General features: G+C 50.5%; 1 protein-coding gene across 3 annotated transcripts in view; it reads right to left on the bottom strand.

Annotated features, from left to right (window-relative positions):
• Positions 1-1,058: 1,058 nt before the first annotated feature.
• The window catches only part of KIF23 (kinesin family member 23), a 16,767-nt gene continuing 421 nt past the window's right edge, over positions 1,059-17,404 (bottom strand). The window contains exons 2-24 of one of the 3 annotated variants that reach the window (XM_027666763.1): positions 17,204-17,267; positions 16,979-17,107; positions 15,806-15,911; positions 14,927-15,063; positions 14,116-14,225; positions 13,214-13,384; positions 12,267-12,308; positions 11,729-11,841; positions 11,174-11,295; positions 10,573-10,675; positions 10,169-10,248; positions 9,960-10,079; positions 9,345-9,504; positions 8,260-8,427; positions 7,874-8,031; positions 7,433-7,606; positions 6,457-6,633; positions 5,854-6,147; positions 4,003-4,233; positions 3,501-3,583; positions 3,143-3,224; positions 2,805-2,875; positions 1,059-1,803 (exon numbers count right to left, since the gene is read on the bottom strand). In XM_027666763.1, the coding sequence (XP_027522564.1) occupies positions 1,788-1,803; positions 2,805-2,875; positions 3,143-3,224; positions 3,501-3,583; positions 4,003-4,233; positions 5,854-6,147; positions 6,457-6,633; positions 7,433-7,606; positions 7,874-8,031; positions 8,260-8,427; positions 9,345-9,504; positions 9,960-10,079; positions 10,169-10,248; positions 10,573-10,675; positions 11,174-11,295; positions 11,729-11,841; positions 12,267-12,308; positions 13,214-13,384; positions 14,116-14,225; positions 14,927-15,063; positions 15,806-15,911; positions 16,979-17,107; positions 17,204-17,267 (2,911 nt within the window). In that variant the 3' untranslated portion in view covers positions 1,059-1,787. The remainder of the gene's footprint in view (positions 1,804-2,804; positions 2,876-3,142; positions 3,225-3,500; positions 3,584-4,002; positions 4,234-5,853; positions 6,148-6,456; positions 6,634-7,432; positions 7,607-7,873; positions 8,032-8,259; positions 8,428-9,344; positions 9,505-9,959; positions 10,080-10,168; positions 10,249-10,572; positions 10,676-11,173; positions 11,296-11,728; positions 11,842-12,266; positions 12,309-13,213; positions 13,385-14,115; positions 14,226-14,926; positions 15,064-15,805; positions 15,912-16,978; positions 17,108-17,203; positions 17,268-17,404) is intronic. The other 2 variants (XM_027666761.1, XM_027666762.1) reach the window with 2 other exon arrangements.

Genomic DNA, 17,404 nt, shown 5'->3' with positions numbered 1-17,404 from the left:
TAATTTAAATGCCAGAAATAAGAGCCTTGTTTAAGTTCATTATTTCCACTGGTTATCCCTATCCCTATCCCTGGCCTCCCACGGGCAGCAGCAAAAGGCAGGAAGGTGGGTGGCAGCAGGAAAACACTGCCCAGGTTCGGGGGATCCCAAGGAAAGGAGTCATCCCCTGGCCCAGGCCCGGGGCAAAGCCTCTCCCTGCGGGCAGAGAGGGATCCAGTCCAGCCGGGATGGTTGTCCCACACCATCTAGTGGCACTCGGCAGAGCTGCTTCCCTGCGATCCAGAGCCTGTGGAGCTCATGGAATCACTCAGACCTTGGATAAGACTCCCCCTGCAGAGCTGCCTCCAGCCCTGGGGAACAACATCCAGAGGACATGGAGCTGCTGGAGAGTCCAGAGGAGGCCACGGAGATGCTCCCAGGGCTGAAGCCCCTCTGGAGCCAGGCTGGGAGAGCTGGGGGGGGTTCACCTGGAGAAGAGAAGGATCCAGGGAGACCTGAGAGCCCCTTCCAGGGCCTTCCAGGAGAGCTGGAGAGGGACTTGGAACAAGGGATGGAGGGACAGGATAAGGGAGAATGGCTTCCCACTGCCAGAGGGCAGGGACAGATGGGATGTTGGGAAGGAATCCTTCCCTGGGAGGGTGGGGAGGCCCTGGCACAGGTTGCCCAGAGAAGCTGTGGCTGCCCCTGGATCCCTGGAAGTGTCCAAGGCCAGGTTGGACGGGGCTTGGAGTAACCTGGGCTGGTGGAAGGTGTCCCTGCCCATGGCAGGGGGTGGGACAGGATGGGCTTTAAGGTCCCTTCCATCCCAAACCAGTCTGGGATTCCAGGATTCTAAAATTACCTTATAACAAGGCAACCACTCCAACTGGACCCAACTGCCCCAAAAGCAGTTTGCAGAGTTGCAAACAAAGTTGGCCAAACCACACCTGGGGATCCAAGCACATTCCACCATTTCAGCTCCAGAATCCCCCAGAGTTCATCCCTTTGCACAGGACACAGGCAGGGGCTGTGGGGCTCCCTCAGCCACTGCCCTAAACAACCACAACAGGGTTTGGAAGAGCATTTGGAATAAAAGGATTTATTTGAACACGTTTGCAGGGACACACAGAGAAAGGTCTGAGCACAGCTGTGAGGAAATCCCCCTGTCCCTCCCCTCCAGGGAGGGAGTTCCTCACTGGCACAATGGGGGGGTTGATGCCAAATCCCCACTGCTCACCTCAGGATTCCTGTTCCTGTCAACAGTGACACGTTTCAAGGGGCTGGTTTACACATTAAATACTCAGAGGTCATTCTTTCAAGGAGAAATTCATATTCCCAAGCTGTTGCTGGTTAGGATAAAACAGGGAATGGCCTAAAAACACCCTTAAAGTGCAGCACTGCAGCTAAATCCATAGCAGCCTTTGGGCCTCCTCAGAAGAGAGGCCCTGAAGGGAGGGAGAGTGACCAGGAGAGATGGATCTGGGAGTGTGGAATGGAAAAGCTGGAAAAATCTGTCAGGCAGAAGCCTTGTGGCACAAGGCTGTAAAGATACAGCTCCATACGTGAGGCAGAAGGTGTTTGGAATTCCAGAGGCACGTTGGCAGAACCGCCCTAAATCTATGGAAAATACACACAGCCCTCTGGAGTTTCTTTGGGATCACAGGTATCACCCATGGAACCATTTCCCAGCACAGGCCACCCTAAAAACACCAGCCTGGAGTGAGGACAAAGCAGGGTCTGTGACATGTGACACCGGCAGCAGAGAACTCATCGACCTGGGAAAATCCAGGAAAACTTCCAGCAGAAATTCAGGGCTTTCTTCGCCTAAAACAGGAAAGGAAAGAGCCACAAACAACTCTGAGAGTTCCCCCACAGCAGCTTTAGGAGCAGCCACCACCCAATTTCCCTGTTTTGGACACCTTTGAGCCTCACATCCCTCCTGTGCTACCAAATGCAACGTTTGACCCCAGAAAGCTCCAGAAACACCTGTATTTTACTTTTTTTGGGAACATAAACCAAAGCCTTATTTCAATTATTTACAAGTTACAACAAGTCCAAGCTCCAAACCCAGTGCCCAGGAGAACTGGAGGGGTTACTACACTGTGCCAAGGCTGCAGCAAAGGCTCCCAGCAGCACATCCTGCACAGTGGGGTGGCCCTGAGCTGGGCAGGGCACTGCCAGCACCACCTGCAAGAGGCCACAGCCCATGTTGAGCCCGCCCTGCAAGCCCTGGATTAACTAAACTGCCTTCACTTTAGGCAGGGAAAGGTTGGGTTACACGTGGGGCTCAAATGTTGGCCCCAGCCTTGGGAACTGGGGGATTATTTGGATTTGTGCAGGAAATGTGGTAACCCTGCAGTGACATGTGTGACTGCCACTGATGCCACCGTGCCCCAGAACAGCCTGAGCTCTCCAGGGCTGTTCCATTCTCTAATAATTTGGAAAAGAGGGAAGTTTCCTCCAGCATGATTAGTTCCTTAGTGGGGGCCTCAGGAATCACACAGCTGGAATTTTTTTAGCCATGGTCAGGAACACCACTGGGAATGGCCCCCTCAGTTCCCTGCTCTCCAGGCCACACTGAATTGGAAACTTGGTAAATTTAAATTTCTCTAAGGATAAAATGAGTGTTCTTTGCTGCATCAGCCTCTGCTAAAGGCTGCAGGGACAGGAGAGGGAATGCAGGGAGTTCTCCCTGCCATCCCTAACCCTATTCCAGCTGGGAATCCAAGCCTGAAGTGGGAAGGGCAGCGAGGTCAGGGAGAAAGAAAAGTTCCCTAATTTTAGGAGTTATCAGAAAAGGGAATGAGCCTCCCAGGAGCACTTACTTGGGCTGAGCATGGTGCTGATATCCAGGTCCAAGTGCTGATCCCGCCCTCATCTCCACTGCCACGGAACACTGGGAACACACACAAGTCAGGCTCTGCTGCTCCCACCACCCCCAGCTCAGCATCAGCCCAAATTCTCATCCAGGCTGTGGACTCCCCATCCCTGGAATGTTCCAGGCCAGGTTGGACAGGGCTTGGAGCAACCTGGGCTAGTGGAAGGTGTTCCAGCCCCTGGACACCATCCCAGGGGGGACAGGATGAGCTTTAATGTCCCTTCCAACCCAACCCATTCCAGATCCCATGACCATGAGATGTTCCCCTTTTCCCTTTTATCTTACCCTGGTTTCCACATCAGTCCATTCCGAGTCTGCAGCCTCCCCAGGGGGGTCAGGTTGGGAAGGGGACGAGCGTCGCTTCCGCCTGGAACAGGAACGTGTGGGAAGAGCACAAAGACCCTGTGACTGGGCAGATCCTGGTGCACAGGAGAGCACATTTCATACTTCCAAAATAAATCTTTGCCCTCAGCAGCAAGCCAGCCTTAAAAGCACCTTCAGCATCCAGAGCCTCCAAGTTACATTTGTATGATTTCAGGTTGGAAGCAACAACTTCCCGTTGGATCGCTGGGACCAGAAGTGGTTCCATGTGCACTCCTGGAGTTCCACACCCCCAGAACCCAAAATGAAAGGCCCAACTCACCCCGTGGGAGATTCCTGCTTCAGGGTCTCGATGTCAGTGAACTGCACAGCCTGGCCACCACCCCTGGTTTTGAAAACATCCCCCTGGAACCCGGAGCAGAGACAAGGAACTGTCAGGTCAGCAGGGCAAGATTCACCTCATCCCCCAGCCCAGAGCACTCAGTGCCACAGTCAGGCCTTCCTTGGACACCTCCAGGGATGGGGACTCCACCACCTCCAACACCTGACAGGAAGAAATCCTTCCTGAAATGCCCTTTCCAGGAAGGAAATCCTTCCTGAACTTCTGAAGGAAAATGGTGAGATAAGCAAGCCTATCGTGGTTTATAGGAAGCAACAACAAAGCTCAAAGAGAGGACTTTCAGCCCCCTCGAATCCCAGTGTAAAGGAGTTTCAAACCAACTCTTAGTGGGTCGAGTCCAGTCCAACATTCCCTTTCCCAAGCCTGCAGGACAAGCTGGCAGGAAGAGGTTTTGGCCGAGCTGCCGAGGAAGGAGCCGCCTCACCTTGATGAGCTTGGTCTCGATCTCGCCGTCGGAGGCCAACTCCTGGTGTGTCAGCATGTACTTGTCACACTTGGCCAGGGCCTTCTCGCTGGCCGTGGCCACGGTGATGGCGTGGGGCACGTGGGGCTGCAGCACCGTCTCCGTGGGCACGTTGGAGGGGGGTTTGTGGTCCACCCAGCGCTCCCCGGCCGAGCGCGAGCGGCGGTGCCGGAGCCGCACGGGAGGCGCGTTCTGGAGAGAGGCAGGAAAAGTCAGCACCCGGGAAATCACGGGGGGAACCTGCAGCTCTGTGCCCAAAGTGCCCTCGGGTTGTGCCCTGGAAGGCTCCGAGAGCCTGGCAGGAAGTTATAATGGAATATTTTATGCCAATTCCTATTTCGTGGGAATTTCAGCGTTGTCGCATTCCACGTTTATTAAAGTTTCCTCCAGGAGGAAATCTATGTTTGGCAATGTCCTCCCAGATTTCCATCACCAGCTGGTCCAAGGAGGGCTTGTCCTGATCTGTCCACAGTGGGACAACTCCCCAGGGAAGTGGGCACAGCTCCAAACCTGCCAGAGCTCCAGGAGCGTTTGGATGACACTCCCCGGCACAGGGTGGGATTGTTGGGATCCTGTGCAGGGCCTGGAGTTGGACTGGATGATCCTGATGGATCTCCTCCAACTCAGGATATTCTAGGATTTATGAATATCTTAACCAACCAAAAAAGAGGAATTTGCGTCTCCATGGATTCATTCATGATCCCAAATGTAATTTAGAGGTAGCAAAGCAAGTAAATCCATCCCTCAGTATGGATTCCCCACACCTCTGAAGGATGCAAGGGGATGGATTCCCAACACCTCTGAAGGATGCAAGGCCTCCCAGCACTTCTGGGTACAAGGAGCACAGGAAACATTCCCTGTGCTACTGCTCTGAACTGAGCTGTTGGAAATCCATGGGAATGGCTGGAGCTCATCTACTGCATTTCAGGAACACGAGAATTATTGGCAGATGCTCGGGAAAATCAGAACAACCTCTTGGAATGGGCTTTTGAAAGAGGATTTGCAGAGTCTGTTCCATTTACATGGTAATTTTGGAGGCCTCCCAATCCTTACACAATCCAAAGCCATGGATGCAAATCCCACCTGCTGTGTTTTCAGATGAGCAACCACCACACATTCTTTGATTTACACAGATAAACCTCTTACAGGTCTAAAGCACCTCTTAAAACTTAAACATATACAGGGAAATGTGGCTTTCAGCAAAAATCTTCCATTAAAACAAATACAAATAAATAAAGAATTGGAATACTTTGGGAGAAGTTTGGGAATGCTCTCAGAAATGAATGATGCCATGAGAAACTTGTACAGCTCTCTCAGATTTACCTGAGCCACGGTGACAGTGCCATGAGGTGCCACCACTGATAAGCATTGACAGGCAGCAGTTTGGGGGAAATCCCTGTAATCAGAACCCCCCATGGAAATGAGGGAAGAGTCTTGTAAGAGAGTCCAAGTGGAGTCACAGGTGGGATGTTTATCCAAGCACTATTTCCAGACCACCTTAAGCTGCCCCAGTGGGCCTTGGCAAATGCAGGAGGATGGACTGGAGGAGACAGACACAAGGGAAAGCACAGGGACACTCAGAGCTTGAGGCAGGGCCTGGCCAGGCCAGACTGACACACCCTCGAGTTCTGAGGAGGATCTAAACCCCAAGAGGTCTGAGTGAGCAGCCAGGGAACAGCCTGGGAACAGCCCCGTCCCGGGAGAAACACAGCCAGGGCAAAGCTCTACTCTACGTTAGGAATGCTCAAGGGAGGAGAACTTTAAGCCAGACTAAGCCACTCTAGGTTAAGCTTTGGAAGGAGCAGCACTAACCCTGCAGCAGTGATCCTCTTCTATCTCTAGCTCCTCTCTATGCCTGGGCACCTCAAGGACTCCAGTCCAGCACATCCCTCGCCTTCTGTGGGAGCTGTTACAGCCTCTACTCGGCTCTGGCTCTTGTTTAGTCCTGGCATAAGAAGTGCTCTGCTTGTGTGAAGGGGTTTTCTGCTCCCACTCCAGGACACAGGAGGCCACAGAAATGCTGCTACAGGAGTTAGAACGTCTGGGCCCCTGTGGGGGGCTGGCGAGGCGCTGGCTGTGCCCCCCCTGAGCAAAGGGACTAGAGCTCTGCAGAGAAGGGGAGAGGAGTTAGTGAACACAAACACACACAGTGGAACTCATACAGCAATGAACAGGGAATCCTGACAATGTGCAGAGGGAAAACTCAGCTGCATGAGTGCAGTGTTGCAGTGACAGCAAAGACTCAGGTGTTCTCTCAGTGGAGCAGCAGTGGGAGGTGGGAGCACAAGTGAACAAGGGACACAGAATGCAAAGGCAGCTACTCACAATTCTGTGCCTGGGAACTACTTTTTAACCTGCACTTCATCCTTAAAATATGCTCTTCCCTACATCAGTTAGTGTTTGGAGGCAACTTACAGGCACTGGGGGAGGAGACAGTGATCTCTGCACAGCCTTCTCTCGGTCCCTCTCCCTCGAGGGCCTCTCTGGCTTCTCCTTGGGCTCAGTGACAATGGCCTTCAGCTGCTTCAGCTTCTCATCCTTCACCCAGAGCTTGTTCTGCATTTCCAGCTGCTTTGCTGCCACACGACGCTCCTGCAAGGCCAAGGCAGGGAAAGCATCAAGTACCTCACAGGAAAACACGGAATCACTGGGGATGGAAAAGACCTCCAAGGCCATCGAGTCCAACCTGTGACTGATCCCCACCAGTCCAGTCGTTCCTTGGACACCCTCCAGGGGTGGGGACTCCACCACCTCCCTGGGCAGCCCCTTCCAGTGCCTGACAGCCCTTTCCAGGAAAAAATTCCCCCTGATGTCCAACCTGACCCTCCCAAGGCACAGCTTGAGGCCTCTTGTCCTCTCCTCCTGCCCCTTGTTCCCTGGAAGCAGAGCCTGACCCTCCCCAGATCCCCCCTCCTGTCAGGGAGTTGGAGAAAGAGAAGATCCCTCCCTTAAGAGTTCCCCCAGGTTAAACTGTGCTGGGATTTTGCAGGGAATTCTCTGTGGAATGAATATCTTCCCCATTGAGACACAAGCTATCGGAAATAACGCCTTGTCAGTGTAAAGACAGACTTTCCAGATTATAAAGTAACACCACATTTAACACCATAATTATCTGCTCTCCTAAATTACAGCAGATGGGAACACTCCCAATTAGAGTTCCATCAATGATCCTCGAGTAGCAAAAGTTAATTCCTCAGTTTTCCTTTCCTTATTGCTTGTCCAGGGCAGAGTTGAGCAAGAGAACTTCCACAAGGAAAAAGGGGAAATTCTGACACTTCTACAAGAGAACCACTCCCTAGGAGTGGCCCAAGCCCAAAGGAAGAGGTTCCAGCTATTGGAATGTGCACATACTACATCTCTAGAAGTGAAGTGGATGCAGCAGAGCACTTACACACTCCTTCTCCCATTTCATGGTGGTCTCTGCCACCATCCCCTGCAGCCTGGCCTCCAACCTCCTCTTGTCTGATGCCTGACGCTGCAGCTTCTGGCTCTTGCTCTCCAGCTCCTGCTGAAGGTTCCTCTTGTCCTCCTCATAAATTGTGGCAGTTTTCTCCAAAATGTCAATCTGCAGGAAGACAGGAAGGATTTGGATACACTTCTTAGCAACACGACCATCTAAGCCCTGAATTGCCAGTTATATGACTGTAAAATATACATTTTAAATTACACATTGCCCATCTTCACATACTAAAAAGGGCAAAAAAGTGTTCAGTGAAGTTCCCCACAAAATCCTTTTTATCTTGTTTCCGATATCCAGCAACTTCTGACGTCACAGGACTTGCCAAGGGGTACATAAAAAATGTGGTTTGTGCTTGAAAATGCCCAACCTGACCTTGTATTCCAAGGTTTTAATCTTCTTCTCCAGGCGTTCCAGCTCCGTTCTCTGCCCTGCTATTATTTTCTCCTTCTCAGACAGTTTTCCTTGGATATAGTGTTCCTTGGATACGACACTGGAGTCAAACTCCTGCAGCATTGTTTTAAAGGCAAGCACTGGAAGAGAATGGAGACATTTCACCTTCTCACCTGATCTCCACAACACCCAAAGCACTTCTGCTCTTCTCCTGCCAACTTAAAGCCACCAGCTCTTTAACAACCTCAAAAAAAGGGGGAAATGATCAATCCAGACAAGATAATTATTTCCTGTTGGTACAGAAGGGAGCCTGGAGGAGTAACAAGGGCACCAAAAATCAAGCTCTGCACTGATGTTCAAGTTCTTACCATTTTTGGCAAACTCCTCTGACAGCATCTGCCTCATTTTCTGGCGCTGCTCCAGGGCCTCGATGAGCTTGGGAAGGGTTTGATCATCGTTGATGTCCAAGAGCTCACACGAGGGCAACGGGGGGAAGTTCTGCAAAAGCATTTCTGCCACAGATTGCTCTTCTGTTTCTGCAGGATTTAAAGGCAAGAAAGAAAGCCTGTCAGCAAGTTACAGGACAAGAAAATTCCAATGGATAACACACACACAGAGCATTCACTCCACAGGATCATGGGAATAATTAAGGAGAGCTATAGGTTTTCAGAAGAGCTGACAGTGCTGAGTGAAGATTTAATGTGTCATTCTCAATTCATTGCTTTACAAAACCTCCAGGCAACTCTGGATTTCTAAAGCAGGCCCTGAACATGTAGAGACATCGAAGTATCGTCCTCAGCACAATTTCCTTCCAGGAGCTGCAATACTGGGACCATGGAGTCAACCCCAGTAACAAAGGATTCATTTAGACTCACACAGTGACTGTGTTTGCACTGCAGGCAGTGAGGAAGGAGCAGCTCCCACTGCACAGAGAGCTCCCAACCAACAGGTCACTGAAGCTCCTTTTGCACTTTCGAGGCTCAAATAATTTGTTTTAAAACAGCTTGTAACTCCTAACTCAAAACTGTGCTGTAACCATGGAATCCTGGAATGGTTTGGGTTGGAAGGGATCTTAAAGATGACCCAGTCCCACCCCCTGCCGTGGGCAGGGACACCTTCCACCAGCCCAGGTGGCTCCAAGCCCCGTCCAACCTGGCCTTGGACACTTCCAGGGATCCAGGGGCAGCCACAGCTTCTCTGGGCAACCTGTGCCAGGGCCTCCCCACCCTCCCAGGGAAGGATTTCTCCCCACTATCCCATCTAACCCTGTCCTGTGTCAGTGGGAAGCCATTCCCTGTGTCCCGTCCCTCCATCCCTTGTCCCCAGTCCCTCTCCAGCTCTCCTGGAGCCCCTTTAGGCCCTGCAAGGGGCTCTCAGGTCTCCCTGGAGCCTTCTCTCCTCCAGGTGAACCCCCCCAGCTCTCCCAGCCTGCCCCAGACACTCCAGTACTCACCCCCACCGAGGGGGCCCCCCCTCATCTCCAGTTTCCTGGCCAGCTCCTCGCGGAAGGCCTGGTTGCGGAAGCGCCGGCCGGGGGTGAGCCCACACAGGGGTCTGTCCACGGGCCTGGCCACCTCCACCTCCTGGGTCATCTCTGCAAAGCGCATCACCTGCTGCAGGGACGGGAGAGAGCCACAGAACACCTCAGAGGGGCACTCAAAGGGGGGTTCAGGCAATAAAATACGAGAGGACACGATCCAGCTCTAATGTCGAGTAGTTCCCGACTTGGGATTCTGATGTGGAGCACCCCAAAGCCTTCCCAGGAACACTCCCCAGAGCTCCAGCCCCGAGGAAACATGAACCCTTGTGCAGACAGCTCAGATTCCTGTAAGTGCTGCCATAGCAGGGATTAAGCACCTAAATATGGCTCTTTGGAATTCTCTAAATAAGTAAAACCTTTCCTTCTTCACAAGCAAGTAGCAGTTGTAATTTTAAGAGGAAAAACTATAACTGATTACCTTAAGTGCTCAAACAAACAAACAAAAAAAATAATTCCTTTTATCTATTTCAGTGGGAAATGTGAAGAAAGGAGCAGGAGGGACTGCTCTAAGCTGTGCAGGGGGGTTACCAGGCTCTCCTCGTAGTCCTCAGCTTTGGGGTTGACGCACACGATCATCCGGACCTTCCCTTCTCCATCAAAATAGTTCTTGAAGAGATGAGTCAGTTTGGAATCTCTGTATGGAACCATCTGAAAATCAAGCACAGGAAGGATTTAGCAAGTTTTCAGCACTCCAGGTCTTCCTCAAAGGACAGGATGATGGGGTGAGGGTTCCACACCTTGTTTGTCCCATACAACTGGTTTTCCCGCAGAACTTCGATGCAGGTTCTCAATGTCATCAGTGACTGGTTGATGTTACCTTAAAAAACCCAAAGGCAGAGCAAAAAACTCCATAAGCAGCCACCTGGATCATGTTCCCAAATTATTTAGCAGTTTCTTGCAGGATAAACTGCCTGCCTTCAGTTCTGTTTGTTCCAGATAACTGCTCCAATTAACTGAAGGAGCAGAAGTGCTACTGAAAACCTGTGGTTTCCAAACCGGAGGGTTTCAGGTCATCAAATCAGATAATTGATCATCATAACACAGCACTTCAGCTCTCCCTGGGATGTCTCTACCAGGAGACAAGACTAATGGCAGCATAATTAGCAGAGCAATCACCAGGGTGCCTAAAGGTGGTTCCCACCTGCTTCTCGCAGCCTGTTCCCCTCGGCTTTTGTCCTGTTGGTTCTCTCACTTCCAGCCAGATCCACCAAGGACAGCTGGCTCAGAGTGATCTGTTCCTTCTCCTGCCACAGGAAACAAAGGATAATCACCTCCAGAGTCCTTCTGAAGGGGTGGGGGGAACACCCCACCCCCCAAAGCAGCATGAACACTTCAAAATAATACATGTTAAATAAGGTCAGGGGGTGTTTTTACAGCCCAAGGCCTGGGCACCACCAGCTTTTCTTGGGGAGTTTAGCAGCTCCCTTGTGTCCTGGCCCACAGGATGGATATAACAACTGCCCTCATCCAAATCCTCCAAATTTTACATTCCTAACAAAGGACAAGGTGAAACCCAAAGGAATCAGCAGCTCCACTCTCCATGTGGGAGTTGGACTCGATGATCCTTGTGAATCCTTCCCAACTCAGCACAGTCTGTGATTTCAAGGCCTTATTTTCAGCACAAAAAGGAGATTAATTCTGTCCCCTGGAAATTTAAGACACCAGGAACCATTTCCATGGTTCAGCACCTTTCCCATCCTCCTCCCACAGAGTTCTCCTGGGCTCAGCTGCTCTGAGCTCACCTGCAGGACGTTGTCTCCATCTGCATCCAGCGGGGCCTGAGCCAGTTTGATGATGAAGACGCTGTGGGAGCGGCTGGACTCGCGGTTCAGCTGCGTGTTGGCAATGCGCCGCTTCTTCTGACCTGCAGGGCAGGACACAGCCCACAAACCAGGGATTTGGGAAACAGAATTCCCACCTGGCAAAGCCAGCTCTGCCCTCAGCACCACAGCGGGAAGGACTTCCCAGCTGCCAAAGGAATGGCCTTAGGGGGAAGGAGGGAAGGGTTCCGTGGGATATCGGGAAGGAATTCTTTACTGGAAGGGTGGTGGGGCACAGGTGCTCAGGGAGCTTGTGGGTTCCACATTCCTGGAAGTGCCCAAAGCCAGGGTGGACAGGGCTTGGAGCAACCTCATCTAGTTGGGAAGTTGTGGACTCCACATTCCCGTAAGTGTCCAAGGCCAAGCTGGATGGGACTTAGAGCAGCCTGGTCTAGTGGAAGGTGTTAACGTTTAAGCTCCTTCCAAGCCAAACCATTCCAGGATTCTGTGACCTGCACCGAATTCTGGAAGATTTACCTCTCCAAAACACTTCAAAAGCTTCCTCTGTGGACTTCACCTCCACCTCCGTGCAGCCCGTGACGTACATGTTGTGGTTCTGGTCCTCCCGAAGCATTTTGGACTGGGGGGGTCTTTGGGACAAGGAGGAAATAAAACAAACAGACAAAAAAAAAAAAAACAAACCACATTAGAACAGTTTTCTGTACATCATTGGCTTGCAAATTGTGTCCAAGTGTGAAATTCAGAGTGACTATGTGGATTATCTGCACAGAGGGTGGAAGAGGAAACACAAGGACACGGACACACACCCAGCCCAGATTAGTGACACTTCAGCTACTGCTTTAATTGAGCAGCCACGTTTAATTGCAGTTTCTGCTGGGAATCATTGCTTTGCTGGCAGCTACTGCTTTTCTACATGCACACAGAAGCAAGGGGGCTTTGACAGCACTCAGTATTTGCTAGTAAAGCAAGAAGAGACAGGGAATCAGTCTATTTTCTGCTTCTACTGAAGGAAAGTGGCACTTTCTGAGATGGCAATAACAGGCTGTGCACATACATAAAGTCTCCATTTCGCACAGGGGTGTTGCAATTGTTCCACCTACCGAAAAAACAGGGGTAAAAACATTAAGTCATTCATGTTTGTGTCTAAAATCTCTCCACATATAACACACTGCAGCTTCCAGAAAGAGAAACAAGCCAAGAGTCTTCCTAGGCTGGTTTTTGGGCAGAAGCACGACACTGAACCCATGCCATTGTTTCCAGAGCCTTCACAGACATTCAAACCCTTTTCAGACCAGTGCCCTGGAGACAGCTCTTGGTGTTTGAGAGACACAGCCTGCTTTGCTCGAGCTGGTCTTTGTAAATCAGCCAACTCTTTAATTAACACATGTGCTGATGGGCTACTTGAATGGGTTTAGAATTTAAATTTAAATAAATGTATTCAAAGGCCAATTTGCAGATTTTGTTTTTCCTGCTGGTGTCAAGATTTACCAATTTTAGACATCAGCCAAGTCTGCACACCTTTGCAGAAATATCCATCATTTCAATTAGGAGACAATTCACTGCTGGTTTTTGGGAATTACTGCCATCAGGTGAAATCTTATGCAAATGTGAATTAACTATGGAGCAACAAAGCAGCATTTTTCACCCAAGACACTGTTTCCAGGGGAAAAAAGGTCAGCTGTGGAATGCCTTGCTCCAAGCTGCAGTCACCTGCTAGAACCATGCTCAGAAGAGCAGGACTAGATTTGGGATCTCAGTGGGACACTGAATTAAATATTTAAATATCCGTCTCCCACTGTAACAGGGAAGGGAGCACCAAGTCACAGCAAGCATCAGTACTTGGCACACTGAAATATTCCCCTCTGGACTCCTTTGCCATCACCTTTCCATGGGATCTTATTAAGGATTCTTGTGACTTGAGCCAGACTCACCAAGACTAAAACCACAAAGAGCTGGTGGAGCTCCTGCAAAAGCCAGGAATAGCAGGATTCCCAAACTCACTTGGGTTTGATGGGCTCGAAGGGAGCCTCCTCCAGGAGGTCGTAGATGTAGTTGTTGTAGATCTCGATGTAGGACACAAAGACACTGTAGACATTGTCCTCATCCACCTCCTCCACCTTGCAGTGCTCCTGGACATTGATCATGTCGGCAAACTCGGGGTCCAGGTGGCGCCTGTGGACACAGGGAATGACGGGGGAGCCCCCAGAGCCAGCCCTGCCAGGGGCTGGGCAGGCACCTCTGAGCACCGGGGCATGGCAATGCTCCAGAGCTGCCAAAATATTGCCATTCCTGGGCTGGCCTGGGCAGGGCCAGCAGCTGGGCTGTGGTGATCCCTGGGGGCCCCTTCCAGCTCAGGATATTGTGTGATTCTAGGAAAACATCCCCAGGTTGAACTTCACAGTGTTCCTGCTCAGTCACAGCATTGAACTCATGAAAATAAACTTCTCTTGCCTGATTCTAGGTCTTCTAATCTAAATAATTATGTTAATTGCTCCAACCCCATGAAGCACACTCACTTTCCATTAATATTTTATTAATCAATAGGAAATATTATTAGGAATATATTAATTTATTAAATTAATACATAGGAATACATAATAATATTATTAACATATTACTGTTATTAATAAATAAATAATTATTAATTAATAACATTAATAATTAATATTATTAGTTAATAACATTAATAATTAATATTATTAATTATCAGGAATATTAATCAATAGGGGTTGGAACAAGATGATCTTTAAGATCCCTCCCAACCCAAACCATCCCAGGATTCTATGATTCTTCTTTAATTTCTCCAAGGGAAGGATAAAAACATCCAGATGAGTTAAAACCAGGCTAACAAAATAATATTTCTAGTAAATAAATTCCCTCTGAGTGTTCCAACAGCCACTTACTTCCCAGATGGAGTTTTTGGGGCAGGCAGGGCATCTCTCCTCTGCCGCTCCAACAGAGCATCCACCTCGCTCTGAACATCCACCCCGTTCTTGTCATCCAGCTTAAACACCTGGCAGGAAGTTTGGACAGTTAAAAAAAAAAAACTAATTAAGGTGTTGACCAACAAAACTAATTATTTGATCAAGCTGGCAACTAATTAGTTTGAATTAATTCCATGCCCCTCGCTAGCACTCAGCCTGCCAAGTGGATCTGGCAGAAAACAGGTATTTCCGAAATAACAACATTTCACAAACACTCCCAAGGAAGAGGCTCCAGGACTGTTTAAGTACATTTAGATACTAAAAATCCCCAGAAGTTTGCCCACGAGAAGAGCCTCACATCTATATTAACTGCTCTATGCTCTGGTCTAGTTGACAAAGGTGTTCAGTCAAAGGTGGACTCCTGATCTTGGAGGTGTTTTCCAACCTCTACGATTCTGTGATTTTAGATAAAATTTCCTGAAGCTTTTGGATCTCGTGGCTAAATCTCACTCCATAACTCAGAAAGCTTCCTCTTCTTTTTTTTCCCTGTTTTTAAATCAAGGAATGAGGAGCAGCTGAAGGACAGGCAACTACACATCTTCACGAGATGTCCATCCCAGCCCCCTCCCCGGCCCTGCTGCTCAAACCTCGAGGGGGTGGGTTGGTTTGGGTTGGGGTGGGTTGGTTTGGGTTGGTTTCTCATCACAGATCTATTTTGCAGACAGCCCTTATCTGGTGCTTTGGGGCTGTCACAGCAGCAGGGGGGAGGACTCAGGGTGAAGCCACTCACAAATCTCTTGGCCTGGAAGGGCCCAATGCTGTTGAAGATCATGTCCAGGCAGCGTGGGAGGAGCCCTCCATCCCCAGGGGATCCCGTCATGGTGTGGGTCTTCCCACTGCCTGTCACTCCATAGGTGAAGAGGAGACCTGGGAAAGGTGTGGAATCAAGTGGATTTGGGGAAAAAAACCCAATGGCTCCTCCTTTTGAACAGTCAGGGACTCCAGCCCACCAGCAGTGTTTGCAGCTCTCCCTGACCAGCACGACTGGAATTATCCACTGTCCTCTGGGGGAGAGGGCACTTGGAAGCCAAAACTGGGGCATTACTGAGGAGTCTGACCCACAGCAGGCACTGTGGTATCTCTGTGAGGGTGGGGAGGCCCTGGCACGGGTTGCCCAGAGAAGCTGTGGCTGCCCCTGGATCCCTGGAAGTGTCCAAGGCCAGGTTGGACGGGGCTTGGAGCCACCTGGGACAGTGGAAGGTGTCCCTGCCCTGGCAGGGGTGGCACTGGATGGGCTTTGATCCCTTCCAACCCAAACCATTCCAGGATTCTGTGCCCACACCAAGCCCAGGAGATCAAACCCCACAAACTGATTTCTGCAGTCACTCCTTAGGTGGACAATCCATCCCTTCCCACAGAGAAAAAAAAGCTTCTCCTGTTCATCTTGCACTAAAATCTTAGACCTTGACACACCTAACATGCAAATCATCACAAAAATAAACAGCTTTAGATGGTGAGAGCTTCCAAGGATGTTATGAGAGGAGCTGAGCCACAATTCCAAAGCAAACAAGATGTACCTTTTTACCTTGAGAAGACAAGAAACCCTGAGAGCCACGAAATCATGGCCAGGAGGGTGGCAGAGGAGTGGCACAGGCCAGGAGTTGCTCACCATTTTTGCCCCGGATCAGATCTTCCACCAGAGGTTTGGCCACCACGTCAAAGAGCTCCTTCTGAACCCCGAGGGTGCCAAACACTTCCTTAAAGGAATACTGGGTCTGCCAAGAGAGGAGACACAGCCTGAACCTTCAGCTTCCACAGCCAGGAGTCCACTGCTTCCAAACATCCATGGGTTACACCTTAGGACACTCCCCACAGCTGAGCAGAACGATTAAACTCGGCTTTAGGACTAAGCCAGGGTTTGAACATGGGTTGCTCATTTTCCCATCAAAACACTTTCTCAGGTAAATATCTGAATTTTAAGTTTTTGAGCAAAGGTTTATCAAACTTTTAATTAACCTTTGCCTCCTTCATTTAAGCCTTAGGAGATCACTTTATACCTTTCTTATAAAGAACTTGCCAGACTATTCTACATCCCACCCAACATTCCTGCCCAGAGAAGCCCATCCCTGGAAGTGTCCAAGGCCAGGCTGGACAAGGCTTGGAGCAACCTGGGCTAGTGGAAGGTGTCCCTGCCCATGGCAGGGGGTGGCACTGGATGAGCTTCAAGAGCCCTTCCAACCCAAACCATTCCAGAATGCCACAAAAATTCTATCATTTTTTCTTTTCTCAAAAACTCCATGGCTTTGTCTCATTTGGTATTCCAGCACTGTTTTGGGATACTCCAGTTAATCCTTTCACTACCACAACACCTTCAGTCCTACAGTGCTCTGGCTCCTCATTCTGTACCATCTGTACAGAGCACAGAGTATATATAAATATATATATATTATATGCTTGGGTGTGGTTGTGTTTAGAGCTGCTTTCTTTCAATTAGTCCTGCATGGAAAAAAATCCTTTAAGCAGCACAAACATTCCTCAGGTTTGCTTTAGTTCCTTGCACCCTGCAGAAGCCTCTCCCTCTGTGGATAATATATTTTATGGCTAAGGAAGTGGTGCAGTTTGCTCTGGATGGGTTTGAAAAAGGGGGAGGAAAAAAAATTCTGATTTTGCCCTCTGCAAGAGTCCCACAAGCCAGGGGGAAATCCTGGGTGGGACACCTTCCACAACTTGGGCAGGTTGCTCCAAGCCCAGCCCGGCCTCGGACACTCGCAGGGGTGGGGCAGGCAGTCCAGTCCGTCCGGGCACATTCCCGGCTGGAATGCGGCCCCCCCCGCGCGGTTACCTCTCGGTACTCGCCGTTGCGGAACACCCGGTACCCCTCGGGCGGGTGGATCTGCACCGTGGTCTCGTTGATCACCTCGATACAACACTCCTGGTCCGCGCGGCTCAGCGGCCGCACCCGGCAGTAAACCTGGAGAGAGGGAGGGAGGGAGGGAGGGAGGGATGGTCGGGGGGGCCGGGCCGAGTCCCCGTCCCACAGTCCCACAGTCCCACAACCCGCACTCACCCCCACCGGGTCCTTCAGCGTCGGGTTCGTGGGCTTCTTCGGCCGCCGAGGCGTCTTGGTCCTACTGAGGGAGAGGGAGGGGACGGGAACGGTGAGGGGGGAGAGAACCGGGACAGGGGGGAGAGAACCGGGACAGGGGGGAGAGAACCGGGAAAGGGGGGAGAGAACCGGGAAAGGGGGGAGAGAACCGGGACAGGGGGG

The sequence above is a fragment of the Corapipo altera genome, unplaced genomic scaffold (assembly GCF_003945725.1).
Source record: "Corapipo altera isolate COAL_440 unplaced genomic scaffold, ASM394572v1 349, whole genome shotgun sequence".
Classification (NCBI taxonomy): domain Eukaryota; kingdom Metazoa; phylum Chordata; class Aves; order Passeriformes; family Pipridae; genus Corapipo; species Corapipo altera.
The sequence above is the reverse complement of the archived record's forward strand: the minus strand, read 5'-3'. Positions and strand labels throughout refer to the sequence as shown.